At 49.9% G+C, this 27,965-nt stretch overlaps 1 protein-coding gene across 9 annotated transcripts in view; it reads left to right on the top strand.

Moving 5' to 3' along the window:
* Positions 1 to 20,986, top strand: part of Shisal1 (shisa like 1) — a 117,055-nt gene extending 96,069 nt beyond the window's left edge. For 5 of the 9 annotated variants that reach the window (XM_087558759.1, NM_001432013.1, NM_001432012.1 and 2 more), the window contains 1 exon segment: positions 16,465 to 20,986. In XM_087558759.1, coding sequence (XP_087414885.1) covers position 16,465 — 1 coding nt within the window. In that variant the 3' untranslated portion in view covers positions 16,466 to 20,986. 9 annotated transcript variants of the gene reach the window in all.
* The last annotated feature ends 6,979 nt before the right edge of the window (positions 20,987 to 27,965 follow it).

Here is a 27,965-nt window from a genome sequence, read left to right as displayed (position 1 = left end):
TTCGAATAGCCTCACCTGCCCCTTGTCCTGTGACCTCTCTGGGGACAACGTGTCTCTTCAGCTCATGTTAAAAAGTAACTTGTCTGCAGGGTCACCCCCAGACAGGCAGCTGATGGCGCAACTGTGGTTCTAGAAAGACAGTTAGTTCATCAGCTCCACACAGGAAGCAGGAGAGAGGAGAAAGCAGGACTGGCCGCTGGTTCTGTACTGCTGGGTCTTTTGTCCCTGATGGGGCCATCATAGGCACCTCTTTACCAGTTTCCCAGCCCCAGCCTGCTCCCATGCCAGCATGACTGGTGCCAAGGGTTCCACAGACAGCACAGGACCCTCACTTGGACAACCCGTGCCTTTTGGAGGTTGTCTACAGGGTTCAAGCCCTGTGTTGAGGATTAGGAGCAAAGGGACAAAGAAGGCAGAGCTCAGAGCCTCCAGAAGCCACCGCTGACTCAGAGAAGGCCCACATTGACCTCTGCCTGCTTTGTTTGGAAAAAATCAATGCCTTCCGTCAAGGGCAGACACACCTTAGAGACGGGCAGGGAAGCCATTTCGAAAACCATTCCAGAGTGACCTGAATGGAACAGGGAGGTCACAGGTACCTCTTACAGCCTCAGTTCCCAGGAGACGGTAGGTTTGAAAGGCCGGCAACCTCCCAGCAGGCTAGGGGAGGGCGGCTTTTGGTCTGGATTCCTGTGTTTTTGAGTAAGCCTCTACTTGGCCACATGGAGAGAGCAGGGACTTTGAGAGAGTACAGACAGGTATTCGGGGAGCTTAGGAACTTAGCAACACGGATTCCATTTCCCAGCTGATCTCCCTCACACAGACAGGCCTGTACCCTGGTGTGGGGACTGAAGTAACAACACACACACTATACGGAACTTCCATTAAAGTGTCCCAACACAGAAATTATGTAAGTAGACAGGCCAGACCTATGAGTCATTAACAAAGAGGCACTTCATAAAGGCCAGGTATGACCCTCCATGAAGGGAGGGGACATCCCTCCATATCCATGACAGAATCCGTATTATCACCTTTTAAGCCACAGCAATCTACTCATGAAAAGGACCCCAAGAAAGCCCACCCCACCTGTCTCTTCCCACTTCGGTGAGCTGGAGGAAGGATCACTGCCTCATGCCCTACCCCAGCTAGAGTTGGAGGACAGCTTATGCCCCTGCTCCATCAGACACACGGGAGAAGGGACCTGGAGTGGAGTTTGCTGCCATTGGCTCAGTCTCTGCCTGGGTCAGTCATGCCGGCTGCCACTGGCTGCAGTTCAGAAAGACAGCATCTGGAGTTAGGTGTTGTGGGTCTGGGTGGGAAGAAGCAGGATGCACAGCTATGCCGGGCCCACAGCTCCTGCACCTCCAGAGTGAGTGTCCATTACTCAACACCCATGTCCCAGCCAAGTGACCATCTAACTAACGTAGACTTCTGGGGACAAGAGCTTCCTCCAGTACAGGGACCCTGCTACTGAACAGGGAGACAGGCCTTGCTTCCACTGCCGCTCCCAGCCTCTTCCCATGATCTCCTCACCTGAGCTGCCCAGTGGCCTCTCTAGGCATTTCCTGACCAGTGCTCCCACAGTGAGGGAACTGACTCCCCTATAAGACACTTTATTCCGTAGGCTGGAGTCAGGGGTTAGAGGATATAGGGAGAGCTAGTTGACACTTGACCAGAAAAGCACTTCCAAGTCTCCCTCTTGTAATCACTGTGTCCCCGCCTCTACTGTAACCCCCTTTTGTGTTTCCAAGGACTGCTTCCCAGAGCCCCAGTCCAGATGGGTCCCGATCGATACACGCATGTAATGGACTGATACTCTGTCTTCCTAAAAGCCATTAGTCAGTCGATGGCAATAGTGTGTTTCCCAGCTGACAGCAGGAGGAGGGGGCAGAGCTCTTTGTGGTGCCTGGAGACAAGAGCACGGAGTCCATTAGTCTGAGATATCTGAGCCTCTGGGTGGGAGTTGGGGAGGCCAAGTACCACAGTGGGCAGGTGGTACCAAGGGCAGCAGTGGCTGTGCCAAGGCCAGGTGGGGGCTGCAAGCAAAGTTGTTTTGGTGTGGATGAGACCCGAAAAAGAGGTGGGTGCAGGGCAGGCAAGAGAGCACAACTGACTCCAGAGAGTCTTGGGCATGGCATGGTGGGTCTCTACTGAAGACTGGGCACTCTGGGTTTCAGGAGAGGAGAGGAAAGGTGGGATGTATCCTAAGGAGCCAGGACAGGTCACATGTGAAAAGGAGAAATGAGATGCCCAGAGGACAGGCGGGTCTCCAGCAGGCATGGAGGCCCGGCAGGGAAGCTGGGTAGGTTATCACCCATGAAAGACGGCTTGTTTCTGGCTGATCGGGCATCAGTGAACAAGGAGGTGGGTGGTGTGTGTGTGTGTGTGTGTGTGTGTGTGTGTGTGTGGTGCGTGTGTGTGCATCTGTCATTCCATGTGTACGTGTGTCTGTATGTATATGTGTGTTCTGTGTGTCTGTGTCTATATGTGTCTGTCTGTGTGTATGTGTGTTTGTCTTTCTTTGTGTGTGTTTGTGTATATGTCTGTATGTGTGTGTTTGTATGTATGTGTTCTATGTGTGTCTGTGTGTGTCTGTATGTGTACTCTGTGTCTGTCTTTGTGTGTCTGTATGTCTGTGTGCGTCTGTAGGTGTGTCCTGTGACTCTGTCTGTGTGTATATGTCTGTGTGTGTGTCTCTCTCTCTGTGTATATGTATGTCTGTGTCTGTGTGTATCTGTATGTATGTATGTATGTTCTGTGTCTCTGTGTGTGTGTATATGTATGTGTGTGTCTCTCTCTGTGTGTATAGGTATGCCTGTGTGTATGTGTGTGTGTGTGTGTATCTGTCGTTCTGTGTGTATGTGTGTCTGTATGTGTTCTGTGTGTCTGTGTCTATATGTGTCTGTCTTTCTGTGTGTCTGTTGTTTGTCTTTCTTTGTGTGTGTTTGTGTGTATGTCTGTATGTGTGTCTATATGTGTTCTATGTGTGTCTGTGTGTGTCTGTATGTGTACTCTGTGTCTGTCTTTATGTGTGTGTCTGTATGTCTGTGTGTGTCTGTAGGTGTGTCCTGTGACTCTATCTGTGTGTATATGTCTGTGTGTGTCTGTCTCTCTCTGTGTGTGTATATGTATGTCTGTGTCTGTGTGTATCTGTATATCTGTATGTATGTTCTGTGTCTGTGTGTGTGTATATGTCTGTGTGTGTCTCTCTCTCTTGTGTGTATAGGTATGTCTGTGTGTGTGTGTGTGTGTGTGTGTGTGTGTGTGTCCTCTGATTCATGGTTGAATGTGAACCAGAATGTGGGTGTGCTATGGGATCTATGTGACTCAGTATGTCCTTGTGTACCATGCAGGAAGTGAATGTGTTCATATGCCGTGTTGGGTTTGACCCTGGATGGAGCTTCTCTCCGTATCCTGCCCCTGTGAGAGGACAGTAGGAAGGTGTCCTAATTTGTTTTCTGTTGCTGGGATAAAACACTAACCAGAAGCAACTTGGTGAGGAAAGACTTTATTTGGCTCACAGGGTCCATCTAGGGAAGCCAAAGCAGCCACTCGAGGCCGAAGGCTGAAGCGGAGACTACAGGAGAATGTTCCTCGGTGGCTCGCTCCTAGCTCGTTTAGCTAGCTTTCATACCCAGCCCAGGTGTCTCTGCCTAGAGACGCCACTGCCCACAGTGGGCTGGGCCCACCCACAACAATTACAACCAATCAGCAATCAAGAAAATGCCCGACGGACATGCCCACAGACTGCTCTGATCTGGGCATTTCTTCAGCTGAGGGACCCTCTTCCCAGGCAACTCTAGGTTTGTGTGAAGTTGACTGCTAAAGCTAACTGTGACAGAGAGGCTGTGCTGGGCCTGGATGACTAACAGGGTAGACTGCAGAAACTGATCCCAGTCTGCACCCAGGTTTAAAAGAACATAAGTGGGACCAGAGAGACAAACAGCCGTGGATAATCAGGGACAAGGATGACACCTTAGGGAACATAGATATATTCCACATAATTCACAAAACATAGACAGGAGACTGGGCTGGAGGTCAGGGCTGAGGATGCACAATAGAACTGATCCCAGTTTTAGTACTGTTCCCCAGTCATAGCAAACTCCTATTCACCCCTCAGAGCCTCCCTGAGGAAGTTTCTTTGATGGCGTGATACTTCTGTAGACCCTCTCTCCCTGCGTCCACTGCAGTAAGAACCCTAGCCACTTGGTCTGCACCCTGCCCAGGAGGAGAACAGGACATACCTGAATCATCAGAGTTCACAGGGCCAGGATAGAGTCCTGGGCAGGAGCGGGCACCCTAGTCTACTCTCCACCCCTTGCTGTTTTCTGTGAGCAGCCGTGAACCCTCCATGTCTCGGTTCCACCTTTCCACAGAGCCTCCTGACCTTCCCGGGCTGCTGGAGATGCAAATAGCACAAGAGTGGGTAAGTGGTTTGAAGCCTTTGATGCAGGAGATGAAGGAGTCTTGATTCCCGTGGGGCGGAAGGTGGGCAGTTCCAGACAGAGGCCTTCGAGGGAAGGGCGGCACTGAGAGATAGCTGATGTAGAACACAGGTTTCCTGTTAAAGCCGCACCATCAATTATTGACCAGGGTGACATTAAAAATTAACAGTCAGGACGTGTGTGCTAAAAGGCATGAGCCTCCCACAGCTGAGAGAGAAAGGCAACCTCGTGGAGGATAGCAGGAAGATCTAGACTAAGGGACCTCCAGAGCGCACAGCCCACCTGTAGCCCCACTCCCAAGCTGCACTGCCCAGTACCCTGTGCCAAAGAAACGCCTGGCCCACCCTCTGGGCTGTAACCCCATAGAGGCTCCCTGGCCAGTAGGACAAGGACAGTCCTTCAGCTTCCAGACAGCTTCCCTTTGTTGGAAAGGACAGGGATCATGTTAAAACTCTTTGCTTTGAAACAGAGTTCCATGTAGCCCAGGCTGGCCCTGGACTTCTGATCCTCCTGCCTTCCCATACCCACTTTATGATGTTCTGGGCATGGAACATGGACCTTCATGCATGATAGGCTAGCCCTCTATCCACTGGTCCACACCTTCATCTCACACGTTAAATTCTTCATAGAAGCACAGCGTCCTCAGGCACAGTAACTGGATCCTCTCTACTGACAGCATCATTTCTCTGGGAGATCCAGTGGGGAGAGAAAGGGATCCAGACCCCGGGTGAGGAGAAGGGATGCCACCTTCCCAACCTCTCAGGTGGGAGTTCTTCCTGCCATTTAATGGCACTGTGGTTCTGAAAGGTCACAAGCATAGCCAAGGTCGAACAACTAAGGAGAAGTTGGTCCCAAGAGGCCTCCATGTCTCTAGCACAGATGTGTGCAAGCCAGAGTCACTCCCCTGCACACCACCCTCACTGAGCGTCTCTTCTGCACTGAGGCCACAGCCAGTGTCTATCCTAGTGGGTGACCCCAAGTGACCCTTACTAAAACACTTGCTACTGGACAGCTGTCACACACAGACACACAGACACACACAGACACACAGACACACACAGACACAGACACAGACACACACACACAGACACACACACACAGACACACAGACACACACACAGACACACAGACACAGACACACACACACACACACACACACACACACACACACACACACACACATGTCTGTTCCCCTCTGGAGCCTGGGTTGGAACCAATGGGTTACCCTACCTCTTGCTGCTTGAACTTGGACCTGGAAGCCTCCTTGCTCTGGGAGCTGGAGACTGTGGCAGCTAACATGGAACCCTTTGAGTGATGGTGGCACTGGCTGATGGCTTCTGAAGGTCACCCTTGTCCTTCAGAGACCCTCCCTACTTACACAGTATCCATGCCGAGCCCTGCTGAATGGATCTGAGGGAGGAGGCTTGTAGAAGCAGGTGTCAAGAGCTGGGAGTCAGAGAGGCGATGGCTTGCCCTGGGAGATAGCCAGGACCTGGTCCACACTGCTCGTGGCCAAGACAGTCCTACCTGACCATCCAAGCCTCTCTGAAAACAAAGAAGGGACACTAAGCTGAGGTGCAGGAAGGCTGGGTGCAGAGACAAGCTACAGACTCCTACAGTATGGGGCAGAGCAGAGGGACACCAGAGCCATGGGACCCTGAAACCCCAGGACTCCAGAACTGAGAGACCTCAGAGTCATAGCATGTCTGACCCTAATATCAAGTCGGCACTTCTACTCCTTCGGGAGGCTGTGAGGAGACGTCTTGAGGCACTGGCTCACTAGCCCATAGCCTTACCCGCGGCAGTTGCTGTCCAACCTCTGTTTTCTATTTCCTTTCCTAAAAAAAATTTTTTTTAAAAAATTTTAAGTGTATGAATGCTTAGCCTAAGCTGTACCACTTGCATGGTTCTTTCCTGTTTAGGTCAGAAGAGGGAGTTGGATGCCCTGGGATTGGAGTTGCAGGCAATTGTGAACATCCATGTAGGTACTGGGAATCACATCTGGGGTCGTCTGCAAGAGCAGCCAGTGCCCCTAACTGCTTCTGAGACCTTTCATCTCTAATGCGGTCCTGGTGTGTTCAACTGACCACGCCTCTTGTTAGGATCCTGAACAGAATCCCAGCAGTTAGCTACGTGACTTGCAAGGCAGAACCTCGGTTCCCAGGGATAGGGGCAGGGGACCTGCGTAGAGGCCTTGCCCACATCTATCTACTCAGGGTGTGACTGTCAGGGTGGGTGTGCGCTGGCTCTCCTGCAGCTTAAGGGCGGGTGTTGGCCTGCTAACATCCTTATCCAGCCGCAGTGAGAGCCTGTGGCATCCAAATGCATTTTGCATCATTGCACGAATAGCGCCTCCTACTGGAGAGCTGCCACTTGTGGAGACCACATCTGCTGCCCAGGCTGCCACTCTGCCCTGGGACTGCATCCACCACCACCACCACCCCACAGCTCTCCCAGCATCCCTTCCTTGTGCTCCCTTGTAAAACATGCTGAAAGCTGTCCTGACCATAGGGTTGTTGGGGGAACACCCCAGGAAATGTGTCACGATCCTGCCCTGGCCCGGTATCCAGCCGGTGCTAAGTGGCTATGAGCTATTGTCATCCCAGGAGCCATGTCCACACTTCACCTGCAGTTAGGCAGAAGGCTTTCATCTCTCCTTTGCTTTCATTGTTCCAGACTCGCCTGGCATTCTGGAAGCATTCATTACTATTCAAATTGCCAGGTGCTCTATCTCGTTTCAACCAGGCTGCAGATGCCGGCCTAGTCTGCCTGCCAGCTGCACAGCTTCTCCTCTCCTGCTCCCTCCCCTTGCCTGCCTCAAGTGCAGCTTGGAGGCTGTGTCGATCAGTGGTTAGAACCACAGGCTGGGCTCCATACCCTAGCACTGGATGGGGAGCACTCTGAGAAGGTCTAGTCCAGTAGTGCCAGCACTTCCTACCCCTAACTTGCATTTCTCAGAATTTTCTAGAATCCCAGGGTCCTGGGATGGGGTCTGAGGACCTTCATCTAGAGTTGAGGTCTGTAGCAGCTATTGTCTCTCTTACCAGGTTTGCTATGGCTTTTTGGATGTCTTCAGCCTGGCTGTCCCCCTAACCACCCATCCCCCAGCATCAACCAACTTCCTGCTCAGGCCCCACTGAGCTGAGGACCAGGCTAGGTCTCCTAGAACCCTATTTTTAATGCGGTCACACATAGCAGAGAATCTCCTGGTCCTGTTTGGGGCCCTTATATTCTGTCTCAGCTCAGAGTCCTGGAGGGAGGCAGTGACCTGTGACTTAGTCCCATGGTCCCGGGACCAGCTCAAATAAGCTACAGAAGACAACGTTAAGAAAGGCTTCCAAAAGTCACATGGGAGTCAGTGGCATCAGCCCTGAGGGAAGGAGTGTGGCTGGCACAGGGCCTAGTTCTTCCAGGATGTATAGTGAACAGGCACTTCTGCGAGACAGGAGCCAGCAACCAATCAGGAAGTTTGTTCACCCTGGGCTCCATGTGACCACCGTGACAGCCCACAGTTCCTTCCAGAAAGTTAGGGCAAGGCCAGGCATCCTGACACACACACGGTCTCTGCTGTGGCTAATGCCCAACCAAGGCACTGTGGTCAACTCCCTGCTGTGAAAAAGTCCTGCAGGCCTGGAGTGGCAACTAGTGCGTGCCTGAGGCCCTAAGATATTAAGTAATTTACTTGCCCAGAGTCACATAGCATTTCTGAACCCAGAACTGCTTGATAGTAAAGGCCAGACCCCCTCTACAGTGATGTGGGATATGGGGTAAGGTGCTACTGAGGCCTGTGGGAAGCAGGGAAGCTTGGGTAAGGGACACCCAGTGAGGGTTCCTGATGGACGTGTAGGAATTTCCCAGGTGAAAGCAGAGAGGATGTGTCTAGCATGTGGAAAGTATCCTGGGACTTGTGGGGGGACTTTCAGAGCAGAGGCCACAAACCTGGAAGAATAGAGTCTAGCAATGCGAGGCCTCTAAGGTCTCAGCTCAGACATCAGGACTGAACCCACTGAGGAAGCCATTATAGAACAGGTTCCTCCAAAATGTATTGATTTTTAAAACATTTCACTGTGTACAAGGTATTATTAATGCAGTCGGGTGGTGAGGAATGGGGTTATCTGACCTCACTCAGTAAAGCACTTGCCATTCAAACATGAGGGCCAGTGTTCTGTCCTCAGCACCCACATTAAAAGCCAGGGGTACACGGATACTCTGCTTTACCCGTAGACCAGGACCTAGCACAGCATCAGAGGCTTTATCCAGAAACTGAGGGGCAGGGTGGCAGGGTGGGGGGCAGATACAAAGACCCACAGCCAAACCTTAGTCAGAGCTCAGGGAATCCTGCAGAAGAGGAGGAGGAAGGATTATAGGAGCCAGAGGGGTCGATGACACCAGGAGAGTGGGGCCCACAGAATCGACTCAGCAGGGCTCGTAGGGACTTGCGGAGACTGAACCGACAATCAGGGAGCCTGTATGGGTGTGACCTGGGTCTTCTGCATATATGCTACAGTTGTGTAACTTGGTGTTCTTGTGAGACTCCTAACAGTGTGAGCAGAGGGCTGTCTCTGACTCTATTCCCTGTTCTTGGGACCCCTTTCCTCCTATTGAATCACCTCATCCAGCGTTAATCTGAGTAGTTGTGCCTAGTCTTAATGTAACTTGGCATGCTCTGTTCATTTGATATCCCTGGGAAGCCTGCCCTTTTCCTAAGGGAAACAGAGGAGGGGTAGATTTGGGGGAGAGTGGAGGTGGGGGCAGGGAGAGGCTGGGAGGAGAGATAGGAGGGGAAACTGAGGCTGCAATGTAATATATGAGAGAAGCATGAATTTAAAAGAAAGAAATACATATAGACTGTGAACCAGACAAAAAAAAAATAAGGTTGAGAGAGCGAGAAAGAGAGCAGAGAATGAGAGAGTGAGAGAGAGAGAGACCAAGAGAGAGAGAGGTCTATACTGGGCCTGAGGCTGTTGAAAATCGAGTCCTGCATCAATGGCTAGGCCAGTAGTCCAAGTGGAGAGCCCAGAGCCCCTGAGGCAGAGGTACCCAGACACTGAAGAAGATGGCCCTGGTGTGTTTGAAATGTTTTGAGAGTGAACTTGGTGGGCCTGGCGCCTGCAGAAAGGGAGCGAGGGTGGAGAGCTGCAGGGATTAGAGAGGCCAGAACAGAGGGAAGAAGCAGCAGTCTAACTTTAGAGGGATATGTACGTGTTTGATACAGGACACGATAAAAGCAAGATGCCTGGAAACCATGGGGGGGAGACCCAAAAGGAGGCTGAGACCTCTGTGCTGAGACACCCAGCCTGTATCAATACCATGCAGGTCAGTGTTAACCCCCTGGGATGGAGACCAAGAAGTTCACAGTCAGACCTGGACCTGGGGCAACCTCAGCATCCCGGCCACTCTGGTGTCAGTGCCTCTGAGCTGGCACAGCCTTCAGCTGTGATTCCGGTTGCTACACAGATGATCTTGTGAGGTGTCTTCTCACCCTGTGGGTGACTGGAGGGGCTGAATGACGTCACTTGATTAGGGCACAGGCATCTGCTCCATGGGTGTAGACCCTTCCACCTGCCACGGAAATTGAGCATCCCTGCTGTGTGTTCCTTTGTGCCCTCTCTGAACTTGGTCTGTGCAGTGAGTGAGGAACCGTGAAGAAATAGGCCTCTCGGGGCTGGGGATTTAGCTCAGTGGTAGAGCGCTTACCTAGGAAGCACAAGGCCCTTGGTTCGGTCCCCAGCTCTGAAAAAAAAGAACAAAAAAAAAAAAAAAAAAAGAAATAGGCCTCTCCCGGCAGCCTGGGTTCTGATCCACCCATCGCCTACTGTAGATGCCTTTGCCTTTGACAAGCTCTTTGAATATTTCTCCTTTCCCAGAGAGGAGGTTATATCATGGAGGCTTTCCAATAAAGCTGGGACAAGTAGAACACTGTCTCTTGGGTCTGGCTTGATTGGTTGGTTCTCACTTTAATCTGTGGTCTATATGTGCTGTCTAACATCATGGCCCTGGGGGTCTCAGCGTGACCAAACCAAGCTTAGGGAGAGCCAAGGTGTAAATGCCTGGGCTGGTAGCAGGGCAGCAACTGCCACAGACAGCAGTCTGAGCTGAGCAAGGGAAGGAGGAGTTATAGTTTAACCTTGGCAGCCAACAGGTACTGTTGGTGGAGAATAAGCAGAGCATGCTGGGAGATGGCATGTGTATCCTGTGACGACATTAACTGATGATGACAGATCACATGACATGAAGACCAGGAGACCCTGAGACAGGCGTCGGCAAGTCAGGGACCACTTCAGGGCAAGTCAGGGTCCCAGATGAGGGCGTGACCATCAGGGGCACTGTTTGCTCAATGCTGTAACAAGACAGCTGACAAACGCCACTTGAGAGCAGAACGGTTTATTCCATCATAGCGAGAAAGGCAAGTAAGAAAAAAGAGGGAGAGGATAGCTCTTGTTCATCTCCCCTTTGCTTTTTAAATCACCTAGGACCCCACCCATAGAATTGTGCCATTCACATTCAGGGCAGATCTTTCCATCTCAACAAAGCTCATTCAGAAGGTTCCACACAGACAGGCCCATTGCTTTGTCTTCTAGGTCATTCAAGAGCCTATGAAGTTTACAGTGAGTGTTAACCATCACACGCACCAAAGGGATGAGTGACAGCCCCAGCTGGGTCTGAAGGCAAGAGACCAATGTCCCAGACCATAGAAGTTCCGTAGAGGTGATGTCCACTCCCCAAGTCTCTGTGGAAGGGACACGGGTGGCCTCAGTGACAAGTCCCCTCCCCCTTCACTCATCTCCCATTCAAACGCTAACCTCATCAGAGTCTCCTTTGACAGACAGAGCCTCAGTGGAAGTGGGTAACTGGGGTTGGCCTCCACTTCCTGTCGGCTGTCTGCCTCTGAATCCTCCCAGATCTGAGCCAGAAGCTTCCTGCTTCTGTGGACTGCAGCCCAGAGCTGGTCCATCTGCAAAGCCCTTCTCCGCCATGATGGACCCAGATAAATCTGCCATGTTCTAAGTTATTTCTTTTCAGGAATGCGGTCACCGTGGGGAACAAGGGACCCCACTCAAAACAAGCACGAGTGACTGAGTAGCAAAGAGGGTTAGTTTATTTTGACTTCATAAATCCGGGCAGCAAAGGACTGTTTCTACAGCCCCGAAACCAAGCCCTTCCCCCTCCTCACTGGCTGAATAATCAGGGTACACTGGCGCACGTCACCATCAGTCACCCACAAAGTCGGCTCATGGCTTTATCTGTACATCCTACATCCTGGCTATTTCAAAGCCTATGGGGTACATGGCTTAGTCGCATCTTTCAGTCATTAGGCAAGCTTGGTGGTTAGCAATTTTTAACTCTAATCTTGGTCTAGGAGGGTCCAGCCCACTGTAAGTGATATCCTTCCTAGGCAGGGATCCATGGGCTAAGTAAGAAAGGTAGCTGGGGATGAGCCCAGAGCAGCCACTAAATAGCATCCCTTCATTGGTTTCTGCCTCAAGCCTAGAGCTCTGCCTTGGCTTCACTCCATGAGGGACTGTAACCTGTAAGCTAGAATAAACTTTGTCTTCTCCAAGTTGGTCTTGGTCATGGTGTTTACTACAGCATCAAAAAAGAAACCAGAACAGTGCCATGTAGGTGGTGTTTGAAGTCTTAGGAAAACACTGAGGCTGAAGGTGACTGGAGATACAGTCTGAGATGAAGATGTCTGGGAGGGTCGACCGTCAGGGACCTGGGCAGCAGATTTAGCAGTGTGCAGATCTCTGGAGAGTTGGTCTAGTTGGAGATTGGGGTTGGACAGGTAACACAGGGCCCTCCTTTCCCAGCTATCATCGTCCCCTTTGTCTCTCCTCACTTCTGCTGTGTTGGAATCTCCAGGTGGTCACATGGTTCATTGCTCTCCAAAGAACCAACAGCTAGGTTTGCTTATGAGCTTCATCTTTGGGCTGATGTTTCTGTTTTAATCTCTTTTTTGCTTCCTGTGACTTCCTCAGTGTTATTTCTTTTGTTTTGTTTGTTTTCTGTCCTGTCTGTTTGAGTCTGGTGATCAATCTCCTTATGTTTTCTTGTTCCTGAAGGGCTTATCTAAGGCTATGAAACCACTTCTCAGTGCAGCTTTGGCTACACCACTCAGATTTAGAGATGCTATTTTCACTTTTGACCATTTTTGAAACTCCTGTTTTTTTTTGACTGATGTTTGCAATTTCTATTCTTCACTCTCTCGCTTTTTAAAAAAAAAGATTATTTATTTATTTAATGTATGTGAGTACACTCTTGCTCTCTTCAGACACTGGAAAAGGGCATTGCATCCCATTACAGATGGTTGTGAGCCACCACATGGTTGCTGGGAATTGAACTCAGGATCTCTAGAAGAGCAGCCAGTGCTCTTAACCACTGAGCCACCTCTCCAACCCCCTCACACTTTTTGACTCAGGAGTTATTTTTAAAGAGTTTATAAAGTTTTCGGCAGTAGACTGTATTTTGTTTCATCGTTTTTCTCTGGCATGTGTGTTCGCGTGTATATATATGTACATGTTTGTGCACATGCGTGTAGAGGCTATGGGATAACACCATGCGTCTTCCCTAATCGCTTTTCGCCTTACTCTTTGAGATAGCACATCTCACTGAACCTGTAGCTCACCCCTTTGGCTAGACTGGATGGCCTGTCTCCTCAGTTCTGGGATTACAAAAGCGTGCCATGGCACCTAGTTTCTCAGATGGGTGCTGGAGCTCTGAACTCAGGTTCTTAGGCTTGTATGGCAAGTATTGTCCCAGCTAAGCCCCAGCTGTCTGTCTGTCTGTTTGGTTGTTTGTTTGTTTGAGTCTTGCTATGTAGCCAAGGCTGGCCTCAAGCTGAGATTATAAGTGTGTGCCACTTAACACCTCTTACACCTGACTTGTGTTGTTGTTGGTTTTTTTTTTTTCAAATTCTGTTGTATTATGACCACATAATGTTTTAATTCTGCTTTTTGAAATTCAGACACTTTTTTCAACAACACTTGAGTAAAGGGTAGATTCCATTTAATACACACTTGTGTGAGGGTTTTGTGTATGTGTGTGAGAGACACAGAGACAGAGAGACAGAGAGGAAGGACTCCCTTAGGTACATTTTGGCCACTCCATGTATCATGGAGAGAGGAGAACTGGGGGTACCAGTGATGGCCTTTCTGCCTCTTTCTCAGCGGCTCCTGTGGAGCAAATACCAAGGCTGTGCTACGTAGTGCACGGGGATTCACTGGTGCTGGACTTTGATGGTAACTTCCATCTTCACAGCTACCCTTGCTTCTCTTATTCTCTCTGCTTCCCCCTCCCCCCACAGCCCTATTTTGTTTCATGTAGCCTAAAGTTCCCACCACGCCCAGTTCATTCAGTGCTGAGGATGGACCCTGGAACAATGCATCAGGAAAGCATTCAACAGGGCTCTGCCCAGTTAACCCAACTTGGCCTGGTCTGCTGTTCGGACCAGGACCCTCAGTTCCTCCCTGTTTGCAACCGTGTATCACCATGCATGATTTCTTCTGAAATGGGCTAGAGTAAGCGGAGCAGAACCTGCCATCTGACCATTCTGAAGCGTGGGTTCCAGTGGCTTGAAGTGTGGGCCTTTCTGAGTCACTTGGTCTGAAGTGAGATGTCTCTGCAGTCCCCACTAAGCGTCTTTGTCTTTTTTAGCTAGCGAGTACGGCTCATTAATGTCTACTGCCGCAGGAAACACACTCAGTCCCATTTCTGTCCTCCTGGTTTATGATACATTTTTTGTGTTTATAGCTTTGGTGGAGGCTGTCAATTTCCCCCATATGTCCTGGGTTTTCTTTGTTTTATTTTCCGTGTAAATGTCTTCTGATCACTCGGAAAGCTGTGTTTGGATGCCATGGTTACCTCCATAATTATAATGGGATGTGATGGGCTTAATCATTTATTTCATGACACGGTGTTTTCTTTTCTTCCCACGATGAACAATGTCAGCACTCGCTGACGTCGCCTTCCTCTCCTGGTGTCTCTCCATCACTGTTTTCCTTTGTCCTCAGACTTCTGATATGAAGAATTCTTCAGACCCCCAACTCTAAATGAGTCAGACCTCGTTTATCTAAACCTCCTCCTCCTCACCTCGTGCCTCCTACGATCTGTTATTTATACCACTTCCCTGTTTTCATTCCCGTTCTCTTGTGTTCTTGTTAGAACCCTTGGGCTTTTTCAAACATACTCCTAGAACGAGGGCCTCCTCTGTGCCCCCTCACATGCCCAAGCCTGTCTGCTGGTGATTTATTTAAGAAGGGTTCATGGGGACAGTAATTCAAAAACTATATCAAGCAAATCTTTCTGCTGACCTCATGCTTGAAAGATGATTCCCCTGCCGAGGCTCTAAATTGCTTGGTCCATTCATGCATTTAACTAATATTTATTGGGTCCTACCACATCCTGCTTGCCATTCTAGGCCCTGGAAGTGCAGGATAAGGGAACTCTAATCACCTTGGCCCTCTTGTAACCGGGTAGACTTCGACTTCCCTGTGCTAGTCACCCCCACCATGTGGTTACCCTCATCTGCAAAGGTCTCTGGGAGGACAGGGATCTGCAACTGCGTGGCTGTTTTTTTTTGTTGTTGTTGTTGGTGGTGGTTTTTTTTTTTAATTACATTCATTTCATTGTTGAGCACACTCGTGTGTGTGTGTGTGTGTGCATGTGTGTGTATGCGTGTGTGTGTGAGTGTGTGCATGTGTGTGTGTGCGTGGAGGGGGAGTGTGTGTGTGTGAGTGTGTGCATGTGTGTGTGTATGTGTGTGGTGTCTGTGTGTGTGTCTGTGTGTGTGTGGGAGTGTGTGCATGTGTGTGTGTATGCGTGTGGGGGGGAGTGTGTGTGTGTGAGTGTGTGCATGTGTGTGTGTATGTGTGTGGTGTCTGTGTGTGTGTGTCTGTGTGTGTGGGAGTGTGTGCATGTGTGTGTATGTGTGTGGTGTCTGTGTGTGTGTCTGTGTGTGTGTGGGAGTGTGTGCATGTGTGTGTATGCGTGTGGGGGGAGTGTGTGTGTGTGTGAGTGTGTGCATGTGTGTGGTGTCTGTGTGTGTGTGTCTGTGTGTGTGTGGGAGTGTGTGCATGTGTGTGTGTATGCGTGTGGGGGGGAGTGTGTGTGTGTGTGTGTGTGTGTGTGTGTGTGTGTGTGTGTGTGAGTGTATATATACACTGAAGTCATGTGTGAGGGTCACTTTTGAGAGTTGATTTTCCCTTTCACTGTGTGTTACCAGGCTTGGGAACAAGCACCATTGAGCCAGCTCACTGGCCTTGAATAGTTGTCCTTCGCATGGTGATGTGTGGCACAGGCATAGACGAGTTTGTCCATGCTCCTTGTTGTCCTGCTTGCAGCCTGGTTCAGCAGTCCCAGCCCTCGGCCCTCAGTCTTCAGGCCTGTCTTACCTCCTCGCTCTTACACACTCATCTTCTGGCAAGTCTTGGGTTCCTTTCCATGACTTTATCTGCCCCACAGAGACCCATCCAAAGGTGTGAGTCCAAGAGGCATAACGGGATTATTTTTAATTGCTAAGAATGGCATCCGTATTTGTTTTGAACAATCCTTAGCTCATTTCACAGGGATATATTTTCACCCAAGTCAGAGTACTTCGGAAGGCTGAGGAGTAAGTTTTAGAAGAAAATTATGTGCAACACCAGGTGCCTACTGGAACAGTTTCAAGACAAGATATATAGGCAGGCTGTGGCAGATGAACGTCATTGGCCTTATAAGTTGATCTGGTGGCTTAAAGAGTAAGAATTATATTTACAACCGCAATCCCTGCTTTAATACACAGCCTGCTGGCTCTGTTGGATCTTCCAGATACATTGTATACAGTTAACTGTGATTTGGGTTTTTCTATATAAGTCCTGGCCCTCCGTATGTTTTTCTTATCTTATTGCATGGGCCAGAAGTTCTAGTATCCTATGCAAAGGCAGCGGCACACACTTTCTTGTGTCCGACATACAAATGTCATACGTTCTTGGCTTTTTCCTCACTCTAACTAACGCTTGGTACTTCTTTCTTCCACTCTCTCCAGAAAACCCTTTTGCTGTGCCTCAGGATGGAGGAGGCTAGAACCAGAGCACCTGGTGCAGCCTCCAAGAGCAGCTTCAACCAAGACACCAGGGAGAGCCGGGGCAGTGGCGTGGTAACAAAAGAGGAAATACCACCTGTGCCCAGAACCCCCTTCCGTGAACTTCTGAGATTAGGAGCAAACTCAGGGTCCGGGGACAGGGTGTAGGAAAGGGGCTCTGAGCCGCCTGTCTGCAAGCAATAGTTCTCTTTGGGGCTGGTGGCTTCTGAGAAGAGACTCAGTGTGGACTGAGGTGACCAACAGTAAATTGCCCTGACTGATTCCAGCCAGAGGGATTTGGGGCTGTGAGCTGTACCATGGTCCAAACACTGACGTTTCCCCACCTCCACTCCCTCCAATAGCGGCCCCCTTAGGCCTATCCGTGTCGGGATATCGAACTTGAGTGTGTGCGAGCACATGTGTGTGATCAGGGTGTTTCTATATGTTCAGTCAGTTAGCTTTTAATTGAGCCCCATGGCCACTGCAGGCTCTCCGATGAGTGCAAGTTGCCGTGTGGCTCAGGAGTCTTGCCCATGTCCTTGTCTGTGGCTCAGGCCTCTTGCTTGGGCCAGCAACTGCGAGCTGGTGGAGTCCGGGCGGCAAAGGGCCCAGCCTTCCTGTGTCACAGGCAGTGGGGACTGGAGCATACCAGTGACGGTCGGTTCTGGCGGGATCTATTCCCATAGCAGCAGTAACGAGAAAGCATCTTAACCGGCTTTGGGCAGCCTAGGTGGGATGTGTGGTGTGTACATCACAGCCCCTGGGAGGTGAGGGTGCTAATGTCATTGAAAACAGTGCAGCTTGGGGGAAGGGGTGCCACACTTATATGGCAGGAAGTGGTCAGCTCCATAACTTGGCCCCAGGATGACAGGAACCTGAGACTACGTCCTTGGGTTCCCAGGGTGTATTAGGCTCCATAACCCGGGTGCCCCAGGGTGGTCACTAGAGCACGTGTCCAACATTTTCACAGCACCTCCAGCCCAGCTCCTCCCCCGCCTCACCCCCGAGCTCGCACTAGCCACATGCCTGCTGTGCACCGGGCCAGGCAGAGAGGTCCAGAGGTGAGTGGAGGCTGGGCTTTGCCCTGGGGTGCCACATCTGGAAGGGAAGAAACCATGTGGCTAGAGTGATGGGTCCAATGGGAACCCAGAGCAGAGGATTCTGTGAAGCTGTCCGCTTACAATGGGGCTTTCTGAGTAAGCCTGGGAGCCCAAAGAGCTCTGCGTCTCTGCCCTGGGGCATACAAAAGGAAGGACATCCCCTCCCCCAGAAGTGACCCTGTAAATCTCCAGAGGTCACATTGCCAATGTAGACATGGCCATCTCCCCCTACGAAAGAGGCCAAACTGTTCCTGCCCTCAGCCCTGTGATCCATTCTTCCTGAAGCTGCATCCCTCCCTTGGCCAGCGCTGTCCCCAGGCAGAACGTCTGCAGGGGAAAGGATCCTGGGGCTCGTAAGATGAAGACTGTGTTAGCACACGAGCAAAGTGATCACAGGCCCTCCTGCCTCAGTTTCCCCAGTGCTGAGAGGAAGGAGTCATACCAGATGTCGAGGCAACTTCTGGTTTTGGGTGGCTCTGGGTGACACTCTCACAGCTGCTTGCAAAGGGCTTGGAGCTACTTCCTCTGCGAAGCCTCCTCCCTCAGACACAGGAAGGGCCATGGCTATGCAGATAGCAGGGTACTATGTGGGGGTGGAGGTCCCCATCAGAAGCCTCTAAGGGAATAGCTGAAGGGCCCCATGAGGCTTCTGATTGGGATCTGCTGGGATGCACCTCTCATGTATGTGTCTGAGGCTAAGAATCTAAACACTGTCCGGGACACAGGAGAACGCCCGTCCCCAGAGGACAACATAACCTTTGACTTAGCAGGCCCTGAGCACCCTGCTCCCTCCCAGCTGGTTGACCCTGGCTCACCCACCACCCAACCTCTCTGAGCCTCCTCTCTTCCCTTGGCAAACAGGGGTTAGAGGTCAGGGTCTTTCCCAGTGCTGACTCCAGAGCTACTAGAAGCAAGAGCTGTGTCCATGTGGGTGTGAGCACTCGGGTGGGCTGGAGGACCCCAGGTGGCCATCATGAAAATCTGTCCCCTGCCCGTGGTTTCTGTGGGTGACAGATGTGCCAATTAGTAGCATGTCCTAAAAGGACACAGAGTAGAGACAAAGTCCTGAACAGTTGTTGCGCTGTCTCTGCCGAGCTTCCCACTGCTGTCTCCTCCAGCTGCAACTGTCCTCTTTCCATGAGCCTCAGGCGACAGTACATGCCTGCAGCCACAAGTAGCCACAGGAAGCAGAGAAGCTGCAGACACGGGGTGCCCACAGAGGGTCACGGAATGTCTTTGTGTCTGTCTGGCTTTGTCCCAGTGGGTACCCGATGTCCCTAGTGATCAGTGTTACACCTGTCATCTGTGTGCTCTAGAACCTCCATTCAGAACTCCTCCCTCCCTGGTTGGCTGCACCCACCAAGGAAATGGCTTACTCATCCCGTGTGGGAGTGGCCAAGCATCTGATGGTGACTGTAACCAGTATGCAACAGGCCTTAATCCAAACAGGAGCACACACACATACACACACAAACATGCATATCCAGGAACACACACATGTGTGCACACACACACACACAAACATGCATATCTAGGAACACACACATGTGTGCACACACACATATACATACACCCACACATGTGAACATACTTGTTCATGTGTCCACACATGCAGATGCACACACACACAGTATATACATATGCACATATTCGTGTGTGCACGTCTATACACACACCTATGAGTGTCACTTACATGTGTTCAGTAATGAACACCTTTGAACATACACATGTATACATGACAACAGAAATAGTCACCCATGTATGCATACACACCCATGGATACCACATGCACGTGTTCAAACATGTATATACACACACACACACTTACATGCACACACACATGAACTCACACATACATGCTCCACAAGAGGCTGTAAGAAGATCCTTGGGCTTCCAGACACTTTCTTAGTGGCTTGTTTTAACTTTCCAATCTGGCTGCTTGTCCCCACTAACAGGAATTGCTTGAGAGGTAAGCATGAGAGTCCCCAGGCATTTGGGCACAGGTGACAACCCGAGTGGCCTCCTGAGCATTTCCTGTGTGTGTGAAGGGCATGGAGCCAGCACACCGTTTACCGTCTGCTGGGGCAGTGCCCCGAGGCTGTCACACAGCTCACTGTGTGTGCGCGCACGTGTATGTCTATGTCTGCCTGGTCAGAGGACGGAGAAGAGGTGATGTCCTGGGGCAAAGGTGTTCTGTACCCTCTAGAAAGTGAGGCTTCGTGCCTACCATGTGTCAGGTACCACCATGGCTTCCTGCCCTTTCCACAGCCGCACAATGTGCCTGCACTTTATGGCTGTGGTTGGAATGACTGACAGCTGAGGCCATCAGCACAGGGCCACATACCATCCCCATGCTGCTCAAATCCTCTTCTGTTCAGCAGACACTTGCTGAGCAGCCCCGGACACCCCTGCTGTGTCATTGGCGCCCCCCTGAAACCGCTCCTGTGCAGACACAGGTGCTGCATCAGAAAACAGGCAGTGGTCCCCTAACAGGCCGGTGGTCTACCATTGCTGACCTGACTCTGTGCCTAACAGAAAACTTCCACTCCCCAAAATAAAGACAGAACATTTCTCTGTTCCTCCCACAAAAGTGACCTTGGAGGTGGTGTTGCCTGCCCCACTCCACCCTGTTCCCAGTCCAGACTCCAGCCAGGTAGTCGGTGCTAGAAATGTTTGATGAGTGAATGGATTTAACCACACGTCAGTCACTCGGTGGTTAACACTCCTATCTTTACGTCAAAGCCCTAACCTGTTTACCCTTGACACATTAGAACCGCCCTCTAAAACATACAGAGTCCCCTTGCAGTTAGTGTCAACTGTAAAGTAAGCATGGGGCCAGCAGCTAGAGACACAGGGCCACCATGGCCTCCCATCTGGTTACGGCTAGTATCTGACTAGTGTGAGCTTTTAGGCCTGCGTCTCAGTTTCTCACATCCAGTCTCTTCCCATTACCCCCGCCGTCTGTGCTCAAGCTACCGGGAAATGCCCCTTTTAATATCCACAGGTGAGCATATGGGCGAAGTGCAATACCAGCAAAGCTGGAGGGCCAGAGCCCGGCCACCCTCGAGAGCAAGAGGCCTTCCTGCAAGTGACTTGCTCTCTCCGCCCTGGGTCAGTGGACCAAAGGAAGCAGACAGGACGGAGCGGGAAGGTATCTCTAAGCTAGAAATGCCAGGCTCGTGAAGAGCAGGCACGGGCATCTCTCTCAGAGCCCATGACCAGGAAAACCAAAAAGAAAATAAAAACTGGTATCACTATTCTCCCCCTTCCTAGTCCGATGTAATAATGGCGTGTGTTACACTGGCGCTGTCTTGCTGCGTTTGTCTTTCTATATAGTGGTTTTTATAACGACTTCCTTAGTTTTAATAAAGGAGAAATCAAATCAACTGTTTCCCCCTGTTGAAGCTGGATTGGATGTTCAACACAGACGCTGGGAACCCAGGCAGTGTAACTTGTTGCCGTGGGTCGAGGAGGGAGAGGACCAGGGGCTGGGGGCTCAGCCACGGGGTGGTGGTCCATCGTGAAGAACTCAAGGTTTTTTCAAGGTCAAGGGCAGAAAACAAGGCCAGACAGACACTGTCCTGAGTGGGTGAAGGCTAAGTTGTGTGCACAGGGGAGTGACAGCCGGATATGGCTTGGGAGCCTGGGTGTGGCTGTCCTGAAGTCCTTCTGGGAACAGTTGAGCTCAGGAGAAGACAATGGGTCTTCTCTGCCACAGTCCCCAGGGCCAGGGCACGGGCCTCACACAGGAACACATCCTCATCCACCTACACCAGCTCTCCCTCAGGTGAACACAATATGTTCCTTGTGTGTTAGATGAGAAGACAGAGTAGCCTTCATTAGTAAGCACTGGTTTCCTGAAAAGCCATTGTCCTTTCCTTTGGTCCCTCACATAGAAGACACCAGACACTCTTGGCCTTGGAAGCCTCAGGCCCCAGAAAAGCAGCTGAGTGACATGGGGAATGGACAGTAGGCTGGGTGCAGGCTGAGGGTAGGAGAGACTTCACAGGTTTATTCTCTGGGGCATCTAGTGGGTCTTGAACTTGGAAAGACGGCCAGGACTGGTCTCCTGGTAGCCGAATGGTAACCGTGGATACTAGAGACATGCTGGCTTTCCTCATGGTTCTTGAGTTCTAGGACAGGCTGGATGCTTTTCTGAGGAGGAGGATGGCAGACCAGGTCCTCAAGAGAGGTACCCACAGGCAGAGACCAGACCAAGAGACTGTTAGGACCATCCTTCCTAATCCACATAGGCGTCAGCCACCTGGATCACACCATCAGGTCCTGGCTATCGGGGTACCTTGCCCCTCTATTTCCTCTCCTCCCTCTGTTGGAAGATTTCTTCATCTTCTCTATTGGACCATGATTATTAGTGTTCATCAAGGAGACAGGAACACACCAGCCAGCACTGCCTGGGTCACTCAGGCACACCCTCTACCCCAGAGAACATTTGGTCCTCAGGGTTCCAAGTACAGGAGATGATGGAGGAGACAACACAGGATGGGCCCAGGCTGCCAGGCATCCAACTAGGGAACAGGATAGTTATGGACCCCAAAGGCTGTTCCCCAGGAATTAACATGCCCAAGCCCTCACAGACCAGCCCCAGTTTCCCAAACCTGAGTCAATTGCTTCTGGGTGACAACAGCAACAGATTTCAATAAATGGGATTAAACAAATATATTTTCTCCACGGTCTTGCTTCTCACTGTTTACTCAAAGACACTGACAGCCTGGCCACACACAGCCTTGGAGGTGATGTAGCAACTTTGTCCCTGTCTTAGAGTTCACTGCTGTGAACAGACGCCATGACCAAGGCAACTCTTTATAAGGACAACATGTAATTAGGGGTGGCTTACAGGTTCAGAGGTTCAGTCCATTATCATGAAGGTGGGAACATAGCAAAGTCCAGGCAGGCATGGTGTGGGAAAAACTGACAGTTCTACCTCTTCATCTGAAGGCTGCTAGGAGAAGACTGGCTCCCACAGCATTAGGAGGAAGGTCTCCTTGCCCACTCTCACAGTGACACACTTCTTCCAACAAGGCCACACCTCCTAATAGTGCCATTCCCTGGGCCAAGCATATTCAGACCACCACAATCCCAAATTGCCAGAACTTGGAAGCAGACAAGCATACTTCAGCAGAAGAATGAGTCAATAGACAATGGAATATCATACCAGGCTATCAAGCTAGGAAAGACTGGGGGAAGGGCAATTTGAAAGTGCATATCGTTGAGTGCAGGCGGCTCATCTGAAGATGATGCGTGTTCATGATTCCCAATTCTGTGCCATTCTGGAAAGGGCAAACAGGAGGAGCTCGGGGATCCTCAGGGCAGTAAAGCTGCTCTGCGTGGTGCTATAGGGTTGGGTCCCTAGCCCTCTACACCTGTGTCCAAACCAGCAGGATACACATGCAGGAGTGCACAGACCCTCAGGAAAATCCAGAAGCCTGGTAGCGATGATTTGTCAACGTGGGTCACTGACTGTGCCATGGACATGACTCTAGTGGAATGTTGGATTTGGGGACACGATGCATGTGGGGCCTGGAGGTGTCACAAACTTGAAACTACCCTTAAAAATATTTGCTCAAAAAAAAAAAAACCAAATTACTCCAGAAATAAGGCCAAAGGTCTGCCTCCATCTTTTTTGCTCAGGATGGTTCTGGATGCTGGAGTCAGGGTGAATAGACCTATTCACCTGCCTGCCTATGACAGAAAATTCTGAGGAATTGACAGAGACCAAGAGCTACGAGTTCAAAAGGCCTCAGAACACTGGATGTGAAGCCGTAAACCAATTGACTTCTTCATACAAATATCAGATATAAGAGGAGGAAAGTTTAAAATGCTGTAACAATCACAGGTCCTCCCAAAATTAGATACTTAGATGCAGAGGTAAAGATAACGTGAAGGACTTAAGCACCCAAAGCCAAACCAAACAAAAACCTAGTGAAAGAAATCAAAGACAATCTAAACCGAAGAGAGACATACCTTGATTGTATATCAAAAGACCCAACATGATAAAAATGCCAAAAAGATCTGCTCTGTGAAAGTTCCTGTTAAGAAAAATAAAAATGACCAGTCATAGATAAGAGAAAAACATGTGCAAACACATACGCGACCAAAACCTAGTAGCCAAACACATAAAGTCGCTTCAGAACCAAACATCCGGATGCTGTAGCCTCCAAATTAGGGGCTGGGGATGTGGCTCAGACTGTAGAATGCCTAGCAGGCACAGATCCCCATTTTCAAGCCACAGAACTACATAACTTGGGCACGATGAAGCATCGTTTGCAATCTCAGCATTTGGGAGACAAAGGTGGGAGGATGGAAAATTCAAAACCATCCTCAGTGACACAGCAAGTCTGAGGTGAGCCTGACATATGTCAGATTCTGTCTCAAAGGAGAAGTGCGGGAGAAGGGAGAGGAGAAGAGAAGGAAATGAGGAAAACGGTCAGAAAAATCAAACTAGACAAGGGCACAGAAGGCAAAAGATTCTGATGGAGGACATTTACCTATCTTAGTTTTGTTGGATGTGCTTTTAGCCATGAGTCTAAAACACTACTTCTTAATCAAGCCCTGTCTGACAATCTGGCCCCTTCATACATGCCTTTGGTCCATCCTAAGCTAATTTTGCATATGGTGATGCTTAGTTCCAACTTTATTCTTTTGCATGTGGCTATCTCAGTACCATGAGAAACCATCCTGTGTCGGAAAGGAACTATTTATAAATGTGAGGTTTATATCCAAACTCTAAATTCCATCCCAGTGACTAATACATGCCCCAATGCCAAGAACACACTGTCCTGACGTGTAGGGCTTCATAGACATCTGAGCCTTCTCCGTTCTATTCAGTCTCATCCGAGCCGTTTTAGTTCCTTGTGGGACCAGGAAACTCAAGGATCTGCCTCACGCATGGTCTATGCAGGGAAGCCATCTGGGGTGCCAAGAGGAACTCTGTCATGTCTACAGATCATCCTGGAGAACATAGCCATCGGAGCACCCCCACATCTTCCACTCCATGAACATGGGATGTCTTCCCATTTGTTTGAATCCTGCTTTTTTTCCACTCTCAGAGCCTAAGTCTTAACTTTTGTGATGCTAATCTTGGCTGTCAAGTTAAGACACCTGGGTAGAGGGACTCTCTGTAGAAGAATTCCCAATGGGAATGTCTATGTGGGTGTGTCTATGGGGAATTGCTTTGATTGGTGTTTAAGGTAGGAGGACCCGCCCACTGTGGGTTATATCATCCCTAGTCAGGTGGTCCTGGGTTGTAGCTGACCGTGAGCCAGAGAGGAAGCCAGTGAGCAGAGTTACCCCCTGGTTTTTGCTCCAGGTTCCTCCCTAGAGTTCTTGTCCTGACTTCCCTCAGTGAGGGACTGTGACCTAGAATTGTAAGCTGAAAACCACCATTGCTTTTGGTCATGGTGTTTATCACAGTGACCAAATGAAAATACCACACACCTCTGTTAAACACAGAAGCAAGGAAGCCTAAGACCTCAAAACAGAAATCCAAACCGAAACCACAGCGTAACATCACAGAACACCCAACAGAGCAGCAAAGTCAAGAATTATAGCAAACGCTGATGGGGATGCAGAGGAGAGGGTGGTATTCATACTACAGTGGGGTGTAAAACAGCCAGGCTGGAAATGCTTTGTCAGTTTCTTTTTAAGGAACACAGGGCAGGGATGGGGGAGGAGCTGCCTCTGTAGTTAAAACCACTGGCTGTTCTTCCAGAAGACCCAAGTTCCCGGTCACCATATTAAGCAGCTCACCAGGACCTATGAATCCAGTCCTAAGGCATATGATGCCCTCTTCTGGCCTCCATAGGTACTACATGCTAGTACACACACACACACACACACACACACACACACACACACACACACACACACACAGAGAGAGAGAGAGAGAGAGAGAGAGAGAGAGAGAGAGAGAGAGAGAGAGAGAGAGAGAATTAAAAATAAAAAAATCAGGGTTAGAGAGATGGCTCAAGAGCATTGACTGCTCTTCCAGAGGTCCTGAGTTCAATTCCCACAACCATATGGTGGCTCACAACCATCTGTAATGGGATCTGATGCCCACTAATGGTGTGTCTGAAGACAGCTGCAGTGTACTCATGTACATAAAATTAATAAATAATTTTTTTTAGAAAAATGAACACAATACTGGTACATAGGCCAGAGGTCACACCCCAGGCATTTGTTCCAAATAATTCAAAATTAAAATCCACACAAAAACCTGTACTGTTCACGGCAGCTGCACTGGTAAGAGCATCGGACTAGAAACAGAGCTTCTTCTCCAGGCCAGTGACTAGACAAACTGTGGTACATCTACCTGTGGGATATTAGATAGCAGTAAAAATGAACCACTTACATACAGAGAGATTTGAGAATTAGTGTTTGGAGGCAAATGGCTATATGCTGTAATATACTGTATATTATATATAAGTTATATACTATATGGTTCCATTTCTATGACATGCTTAAAGTTTATCAAACATATGGTTAACATATTAATGATTGCCTGGGATCAAGGAGATGGGGGGGACAGGAAGGAAGAGGGAGTGGCTATGAGAGAGGACAGAAGGAGTAGGTAAGGCAAAATGACACATGCCCTTAGTCCCAGCACTCAAGAGATAGAGGTGGGAGGATGTCTGAGAGTTCAAGGCTAGACTAGTTGACATAGTTACCGACCTGTTTCAAAACAAACAACAGAGAATACAAGAGCACATAATTAAAATATTTAAGCCCGAGACCTACAGTGATCATATTAAACACTCGTAACTGAACCATAACGTCTCCACACATATACTATGGCATGCACATGTGTGCACATGTCTACATGTGTGTGCATGCATAGAAAATAAATAAATGAGAATATTGTTTAAAAACCATGGATTTATAAAAGATATACATGGTATGAGTCTACAGGCCGGAAATGAAAATACCACACTCACTAACCCTGGCCAGCAGACCAACCAGAGCCTGTATTGATGAGATCGGGGACAGGAAAAGGAGAGGGGAGTGGAAGACAAAGGGCGGGAAGGTGAAAAAAAGAGGAGAGGAGAGGAGAGGAGAGGAGAGGAGAGGAGAGGAGAGGAGAGAAGTGGGGGGGGTGGGGAGGCGTCTGAATGACTAAGAAACAGACAGCTTATGAGCCAGCGACTGTGTCCAAGTTGATGCTGGAGTTTAGCTGGTTGAAAGCTAATGCGCAAGCCACACCTCCCACAGACTAAAAATAGATTGGTAAAAGAAACACAAAATAAAGAAAAAGAGCAACGATGATAAACAGCCAAGGGGGAAGGAGCTAAATGACGCGGAGGGTGGCGAGAGCTTTCGAGAGAAGCTAATACCCCATCGTCCCCCAGCAAGACGCTTCGGGGTGAAAGTAAGAGCGGCATAGGCGTTTAAAAAGATGCCATTGCAGGTGAGACAGCCGCCAACTGATGCGAAACCACTGTGCTGGGTGGGCCTGAGTTCCCGGGACCCACACAGATGGACACGGGGCCCAACTCAACAGCACTGAGAGGCAGGACCTGTCAGGAATGAGGTTGTGATGCGCAGACCTAATAAATAGGAACCTTATGAATGACTTCAGTGAAGCATCTGGCTCTATTCTCACGTGTCCCTTTGGCCTCTGTCCCTTTCACTGTATAAGCATGAGGCATGCTATCCCAAAGAGCCAGCAACAAGGGCACCTCAGAGTCCAAGGGCAGCCCCCACCCAGCACCTCGCCCGCAAGCACCTTGATCTTAGACTTCAAATCCAGTTATGCAGTTGACCCTTTAGTGTGGTAGCCAATGTGTCAACTCCATACATTTTTCCCGTTTATTTATTTATTCACTTTACGTCCCAACCACGGCCGCACCTCTCCTCCCAGTCCCCTCCTCACGCAGCCCCTCCCCTTTCCCCTCTGAGAAGGGGGAGGTTCCCCTGAGTACCAACCCACCCCAGCACATAAAGTCACTGCAGGACTAGGCACACCCTTGCCCACTGAGGCCAGACAAGCCAGCCCAGTTAGAGGACCAGATTCCACAGACAGGCATCAGAGTCGCGGACAGCCCCAACCCCGGTTGTTGGGGGACCCATATGAAGTCCAAGCTGCTCATCTGCTATATATGTGCGGGGTACCTAGAACATGGTTGGTGGTTCAGTCTCTGGGATCCCTCAAGGGTCCAGGTTAGTTGACTCTGTTGCTCTTCTTGTGGGCAGCCAAGCATTAGATGGAGCTTGGATCTCTCTCTCTCTCTCTCTCTCTCTCTCTCTCTCTCTCTCCCCCCCTCTCTCTCTCCTCTGCCTCCTACTTGTGGAACAAGAAGTAACACTCAACTGTTTACAGACTCTAACCCTCTTGAACCATAAGCTCAGTTA

The sequence above is a fragment of the Rattus norvegicus genome, chromosome 7 (assembly GCF_021556685.1).
Source record: "Rattus norvegicus strain SHRSP/BbbUtx chromosome 7, alternate assembly SHRSP_T2T, whole genome shotgun sequence".
In the NCBI taxonomy this organism is placed as follows: domain Eukaryota; kingdom Metazoa; phylum Chordata; class Mammalia; order Rodentia; family Muridae; genus Rattus; species Rattus norvegicus.
Note: the sequence above shows the minus strand (reverse complement) of the source record. Positions and strands in the feature narration are given on the sequence as shown.